Source organism: Triplophysa dalaica, chromosome 14, assembly GCF_015846415.1.
Source record: "Triplophysa dalaica isolate WHDGS20190420 chromosome 14, ASM1584641v1, whole genome shotgun sequence".
Taxonomy (NCBI): domain Eukaryota; kingdom Metazoa; phylum Chordata; class Actinopteri; order Cypriniformes; family Nemacheilidae; genus Triplophysa; species Triplophysa dalaica.
Genome location: NC_079555.1, coordinates 7,274,219 through 7,281,867, shown reverse-complemented (window position 1 = coordinate 7,281,867; position 7,649 = coordinate 7,274,219). Strand labels below are relative to the sequence as shown.

Genomic DNA, 7,649 nt, shown 5'->3' with positions numbered 1-7,649 from the left:
CCCGGTAGAGAGAGACCGAGGAAGACAGAAAGAGAGAGAGAACAGTCAAGCAAATCTACATCACGAGAGAGCAAAAACCAATGAGACACGTCAACAGTGTGTCATCGTTTCTCTGTGGAACACACAAACTTACCGAATTGTCATTTTAGAGAGATGAAGTATGGCTCTCTAAGCCTCTTGGTAACTTAAATCTCAAAGCACAGAATCAGATTAAGAAAAGTACCATTTAATCTTTATTGATTCAAAGAAAAAAACAATTGGTAATGTAACTGAGTAAAGGGGAGGATTTTGTCTGGTAAATATTCACATATATTTATTAATAAAACTTTATAGTACTTTATAGTATTTCTGATATAGTTTAATCTTAGCCACATTTCTGACCGAAACAAAAACAATAAGCATTGGTAGTTGGACAGCAGCCTGATAATCCACACACAATCACTAAGTATTAACACTGAAATACAGAAATACAGAGATTTGACCAAATTCAGTAGGCATGAAGTATATCATAATCATATAGAAACTTTTAATGTATTTATATATGTATATATCCAGTATGCAGTCTTTTTATCGGGATCCAGAGATCCATCAGTCATGACACAGCACAGACGGCCTCTCAGAGGAAGGAAAGGGTGAGCGAGAGGAGCAGTAGAGCAGGCCAGAGCAGAGCGACTAGACTTGGGGTATTGACAAGAATGAGAATGATATCTGAGACTGACAGTATGCATTTATGGAGAGAATATACAGAGATGGTCTGTGTGAAATGGAGATCTGGGCTGCTGAAGGACGATCCTCGGAGCAGATGAACAATTTCGAGGGGCGATTGGGAGGGGAAGGGCCACGATCTTCTGTATGTTTTCTTTCCGGATCGTTTCAATTATCGTTTATAATAAGGATAATAAAAAAGTTTTGGCTGTCCAGAGCTGTAGTCAAGCAGCAGAGCGAAGTGAGTGCGACTGAGAGCCTGCCACAAAATTTTCTCTTTCTAAATTTTTTCTTTACATTCTCGCTAGCATCCTATCTCTCATCCACCCTCATATCCCTTCTATCTCCCACAAGCCGGCGAGCTAAAGAGCAATAGTCCCTCCTTGTCGTGCCCCTCCTCTACAGGGGGAAGACCAGGAAGCCAGAGAATGTGGAGTACTTCCAGCCGCCCATCAGGTTGCCCCGCTCCAGCTTGAGGTAGACGCGGTCACCTTTCTCCATTTGAATCAGGACGCCGTTACTGGCTGCTTCACGCGTGACGTCTTGATCCCCAGCAAAGGCGGAGATCACTGGCCAGCCATTGTGCATCAGGCTCACCTGTCACATGGAAGCAAGCATTTGGATTAGAGAGAGGATTCCCACACATACACTGATATACACACACATTGTACATCTTGTCCCTCAAGTGTGCCATTTTATAATCTTGCTTTAGGGAACTGAATTTTACAAAATAATTCAGCAGTGAAGAAACCCCCGGTGAACTAAAAAGCCATAACAATCAGCAACTGCTTGGATGAATAAAACAACACGTAGGCTACATAAAAGCCCAAAGGGACAGAGGTCGACTGTATTGTGATTATTATAAACAAGGGCCTATTTAGATTTTCTAACTTGCAACCCTAGGTGTAATGTACACACTCTTGTTCCCTTTATTTTGCATGTTCACAAGCCTAGTGCCTGACAATAGAGAAGACAGTTCCCCATAACATCCTAAAACTTGATCAAAGCATTTATAGGCCTTTGCCAGGGGAAAAGAAAATGGCACATTGGTTTATTTGTGTCTGTTTTTCTATGCCAGCCATTTTCAGACAAAGAACGAAGAAGAGCAAAAAGAGATTTGAAACTTGAAAGAACTCTCAGTTAGGAATGAGCTTGCAGTTATTGGAAAGATGCCTCGAATATGATGTGAGGCCATCGATACAACAATCAGGTGCTTTAGTTTTTAATATGAAAATATACATGCATAAACTTTAAGAAAAGGAACGCACTGGTCTAAACAATTTTTTTCACTATGTACCTACAGTCATGACGTAATGCATTTTTAAAAGGATAACCAAGACTAAAATATCATCACACAGCTAGACAAACACAACACAGTAAATCCTTTGGGTGCCTTTTATGTTTCTGCAATTAAATGCCCAGTGTTAAGTATTTCCATTCTTAAAACCATATTCTTTAACTTAACAAGTACATGTGGAGCAGAATACATTGCATGATTGAGACATCACTCATCACTATATGCTAAATATCCCTAAAACTGAAGTCCCTGAAAATTGGGCAAAGACAATGTTAACGGTTCATTACTGACTCAACACACAATTTAATGCTCCATTTAGCGGAACCAACAGATAGCTTCCTGTCCAAAGTCCAAACGACGCAGCGGAGTGACGGAGGACGCCCCCTTATTCGCTCTCTCTCAGTTCCTTTAGTCCCCCGCCGCATTGCCTGTCTCAGGCATGTGTAATGGTAGACGTGACCCATAATGTTTTTATATGTGTGGCCCTTTGTCATTTGGGTCATTATTTAAGGTCAGAAAGTAATTACCTAAAGTAATCATAATTACCCTCTGTCTCATCTAGGGGTTCAAATTTTATTTTTTCTCAAAATATGAAAAAGTATACATCTGTGATCAATATTCAAATGGAGGTCTGCTGCTTTTTTTCACAGCAATATGTCGGACACAAAATCTTGTTTGTAAGTTTTATAATAAAACCTGAAATTGAAATGAAAAAAATTACCTTTGTCACTTTAACTATAGAATGTGAATATTAGATTATGAGACTATCAAACACCTGAACCAGAGCTTTAAAAGAAAGGCTTTTTCCCATTCAGATACCAAGTGTTGTCAGGACATTTCCTTGGAGTGTTGAAGCCATGATACCACACAAGATCAACTGTGGGAATATTAACAGATGTTAAACTCTAGAGAATGATAATAAAAATAGATAAGGGCTATATTTAGACCGGTGCATGCAACTGTAATTTGGTAGAATTTGATGAAATTCATACAAAAAATATATTGGCCATCTGAATGTTTATTCAGACTCTATTTAAATAATATTTGTATAGGTCCTATCTCTGTATGGTAAAAGAGAGGCCTGCTCCTCGCTTTCAGAACAACAGGGTGGAATAGTACCATGTGTATTTTACAAAAATAAAAAGTGTACTTTATCAGATATTGTGAGCATATGACAAATTAAACAATTCTTTTCGACCAAATGTAAGATGTTGTGCATAGTTTCAGCCCTAGCTTAAAAGTGGTTCCTAAAGACAGAAATCAAAGTGTATAATAAATAACTAAGATGTTATAGAGATCTGCATTTTATGTTTGTTCAATATTGATAAAATTTTAATACTCATTGAAAAAACACTGTTCTGTCGAATATCTGGCCTTTAACACTTAATAAACAGCGCAAATATATCTCATAAGCTCTCCTTTCATCCTCACTTCCATTTCAGCTTCTCTGTTTGTGTGAATGCACAAATGTATCTGATGTAATATTTAATGTATAAATATGTAAAAAGTAGAAGTATAATTCATGTAAGCATGGTTAAAAAATAAATAAACAAAAAAAAGAAACATCCACTACAATGCGAAGATATGCATGTATTTCTTTGTATTGACACCTTTTTTATTATTATTTGTCTTATTTAAAAGTGCTTTGCTGGATTAGAGCGCTTTGGTGTTGATTTATGTCGCTTGTATTGACACATCTTATGTTTGTACATTTGTGGGTGAGTGTGTGTGTTTCTCTGTTGACAGCTTATTGTCTTCAATTAGTCAATGTTTGCACTTCAGTGATAAATTGGGAAATTTGTGATTTGAGTAGCTTCTAATTCAGTCGCCGATCAGAGCGGAATAACGGGATGTAATTGTGAATCCTCGGGGAGATTAAGCAGCCTCTATATTCTAGGCTTTGGTTAGTAAAAAACAGCCTACCTCTTTATGAGCGTTTTAAAGCCAGCCTCGAAAGATTTCGACTAGGCGAGGAACGTAATTTTAACAGTTTTGTGTCATTAAACGATACATTTTTGACGCGTTTATATTCATTCCGATCTATTGTAAACCACGTTTGAGCTTTAGAGAGCAGAGTGCTTTCATCGTTTGATCAGTCGCGCGAGTTCTCTGTCCATGGTGCTGAACACGCGCCAGACACTCGACATGCTTTTGGCTTAATATTATATTTCGTGCTAACTGTGTAAATAAAATACGTTCTTCCTCTCCAGACAGCCTAAGTCTTCACAGGCTGTTTCAAAACCAAGACAATTTGTAGCCTTTGCGCCTGACTTGCTCTGCGAATTAATTACGTTTAGGCACGCAATGCTGAATGTCTAGGAGAGGAACATAAAGACCGTGGGACAGGTGAGCATATTTAATGCCAAAAAAATCACTTACCTGGATGATTTGGCGGTTATACACTTTCACTACGTAGAAATTAAAACTGTATATCCCTTTGCGCGGGGCGAAGAAATTGCTCCTTTCCTCATCGAAACTTTTACCAATGTTCACGAGTACCTGAGGGAAGGTTGAGTCATCAAAACGGGGATCAGACAAGCAGTAATGCCTTATGTTGCTTTTTACTTATGCTTTTGGCTATTCCGAAACCTACAAGAACTAAAAAAATGCTTGTAGAAGAGAAATAGAGCTTAATCGTGTACAAAGCAGCGGAGGATAGTTTTACAACACGAAAAAAAGGAAGTTTCGAGCCATTAGATATCATAGAAAGCCATAAGCCTGTTTTGACCTTTACGACGTAGATATGGATAGAAATGTGACATATCCCAATAGACTACACATATCAGTTAACGATGTAATATTTATTCAGTTTTGTAATAGAATATATTGTTTTCTAGCCGTAATTCAATTAGACAATGGAAAAAATGACCAATGCCATCTTTTTTTTAATGATTAAAGTAACACAATATAAGAAACTGTGCCTGGAGTGCCTTGCTATATTAATGATGCATGTTTACCTGATCAAAGTAGATCACCATGGTTCGATTGCTCATCTCAGACGGTTCGTGGTTCGTGTTCCTCACCACGGAAAAAGCCACTTTGGCGCTCCCCGAACGCACCGATATCCCAAGAGCCGTCCCAGTCGGGTCCGCGGTCGGATTTGAGTCGCACACCACCAGGCATTTCCCCTCTAGTACAATGGGTTCTGTCTCATTCTGTGCGTATGCATGGCACACTAGCCACACTGCGCCTAGAACCAACGTTAACATAATGCCAACTTCACCCTGCACCTAACAGCAGTCTTCTCACAAAGATACAAACCGTTTTCCGCTCAAATCCCCTGCCGTGCACGGGAAACCGAAACCGCTCCAAACCTCTCCTCAATGTAAAATGAAGTCCTTTCCAACTGTTAGTCAAGACTACCAACAGTTTTCACCCTCACCGACTCTGTACTGTGATTGATATTTTACCAGCACTTTCAGTGTTCTCCTCTCAGTCCGTAGTGGAATAGCCGATTGAAAGCGGATCAAGGCCCTTGCCGATTCCGCGCGCAGTAGAACACATAGCGCGTGGGGTCCGTCTGCTCGCGCGTTCAATTATTGATATGTGAGATATTAGAAGTGAAACACAAAAGATCGTGAGCGCAATCCTCCCGCCCTCCTCGTTCTCCCTTCCGGACCCCCAATCAGCGCAGGAGACCGTCTTTACTTTTCCAATCCTCCTCCAAACCCAGTGCACGGACCGCCTCTTCTGGTGACATTGCTGATGGGGTCCCACCCCTCACAAGAAGTATCTTACAGGTGGACCCGCCGAATACTAGGAGACAGAAGGGGATGACACCCCGATCCGCTGAAAATTGGGGCGCGTTTTGTCATCATTCTACCGGACACAAGGACGCGAATTATTCTTCCACGCTGCGATAAAACGTCATTCACGATTAATGGATTGTGAGTGCACGATAAAACAGACGAGGTTGGCTTCGTAAATTCCTTGTGGAAGAAGTTAACAAAGTAGTTTTTACTCAATATTGGACATCTTTCGCGGAGTCACGGGACGTTTCCAAGAGCAGTTCGCGCGTTTTGCGTGCGCCGTCTTCAAATGGATAAGCCAACTTTAAGCAGAGAGGACAGTAATGGAGCTGGTCTAGTTATTCAATCGATATTATAATCAATATCATATTACAGTTTCAGCCGACTGTAATATACTGACACTAAACTCCCTCAATCTATTCAGCATATTTTCTGTTTGGAAACCGATGACGCATTGTGAATACACAGGACAAACTATTTCCCTGGGCTGTTCGTGCCACAAAAAAAAACTTAAGAAGCATATGCCTTTGCTCAAAATATTTCGCCCAGAATTTGAACACGGTGATAAGATGTGGCGTCTGAGGACGCGTCTAAAACGCATCTTTGCCTACGGAGGGCCTTTTTCTGACAGCACTCATTCTGCGCCAGCGCAGTTCTTACATGACATTTAATAAATGAGATCACTGAGCAGGTTTTAGGAGGAAAAGAGACATGGCGAGCTAAACAACAACACAGGACGAGCTTGACATTTGAAAGAAACCGCAGCAGCGACAACAAAGCATGTACGTGAGTTGGGCTACGGCGCTAATTAAAGGAACGGAAGGCAACCTGTGACGAGGGTTAAGTGTTTAAACTAAGGTCGGGTTAAGTGTTTCGTGGGTAGTATCTTCAGACCGTAAGCTGATAAACAGATGAGGAAAAACATACAATTATAGCGATTTTTGTGTAAAAACACAAATGTATGGACACTTGCTCTTCTAGTTAAGAAAATGAGACTAAACGGTATCTCACCGGTATATCTCCACAGGTAGAGCATGCTGGTCTGTAGTCAGTGAGTCATCCATTCACTTTATCAAAAGAAAAGTTCTGAAGAAAGACAATGAGCTGCAGGCCCAGGTTTAGTGAGGTCAGCCGCCTACTAGACTACAAGGTGCTTTAAACGTGCCTGATGCAAAGGCAAGAAAGACATGATCAGACAGCAAATAATACCATTTCTTTGTTTAAAAATTAAATGCTGTTTTATATGAATGTCTGTCAAAATATCTTAATATCTTTTTTTAACCTTTTCTTGTTGTATGTTTCAATGTTCATTAAGTTTCATATGTGCAAATACTACAATCTTTTAATAAACTGTATTTATTTCAAACAATGGGGCTATTATGTTATAAAAAATTCCCTACTTGATTATCATGGGCAAAAGAATTCACAATCATAATATTATCACAAACTATAGAATTTGAAATGTCTTAAATAGAATATAATCTCAAATTCTTTTTTATTTGGTTTGTGTTTGGCCAATTACTTTTTTAACCATTGTGTCAAAATTTTAAATGGGTCCTGAATTATCCATCCATCCATCCATTTTCTACCGCTTATCCGAACTACCTCGGGTCACGGGGGGTCCTGAATTATTTAAGATATAATGTGTAGTATTACCATGATATCGATAATAATGGCTTTTATGACAACCCTAACAATCAAAAATACACTTACAGTATATGTAACTAAAATATGAAAGGTATCACACTCAAGTCAAGTTAAATTCATAATTAAAGCGCTTTTTACATTTTGCTTTGTATCAAATCAACTGCATAAGAAGAAAATGACAACACGTGGAACACACGTAGAATAAAGTTAAATGAAACTGAGAAGATGTAGAAAAGAGACAAATATATGCA

At 39.3% G+C, this 7,649-nt stretch overlaps 1 protein-coding gene across 1 annotated transcript; it reads right to left on the bottom strand.

The window, feature by feature from the left end:
* Positions 1-240: 240 nt before the first annotated feature.
* Positions 241-5,230, bottom strand: cbln1 (cerebellin 1 precursor). The gene is made up of 3 exons (XM_056766235.1): positions 4,960-5,230; positions 4,382-4,501; positions 241-1,302 (listed from the first exon to the last, which is right to left on the bottom strand). The coding sequence occupies exons 1-3, from the start codon at positions 5,209-5,211 to the stop codon at positions 1,105-1,107; spliced, it is 570 nt and encodes a 189-aa protein (XP_056622213.1). The 5' UTR covers positions 5,212-5,230; the 3' UTR covers positions 241-1,104.
* Positions 5,231-7,649: the final 2,419 nt, after the last annotated feature.

Coding starts and splice junctions, on each gene's coding strand:
- cbln1 (XM_056766235.1), bottom strand. CDS start 5,211: ATGTTAACGTTGGTTCTAGGCGCAGTGTGGCTAGTGTGCCATGCATAC. Junction 4,502..4,959: donor TGGTGATCTACTTTGATCAG/GTAAACATGCAT, acceptor ACCTTCCCTCAG/GTACTCGTGAACATTGGTAA. Junction 1,303..4,381: donor ATAACCGCCAAATCATCCAG/GTAAGTGATTTT, acceptor TCCATGTGACAG/GTGAGCCTGATGCACAATGG.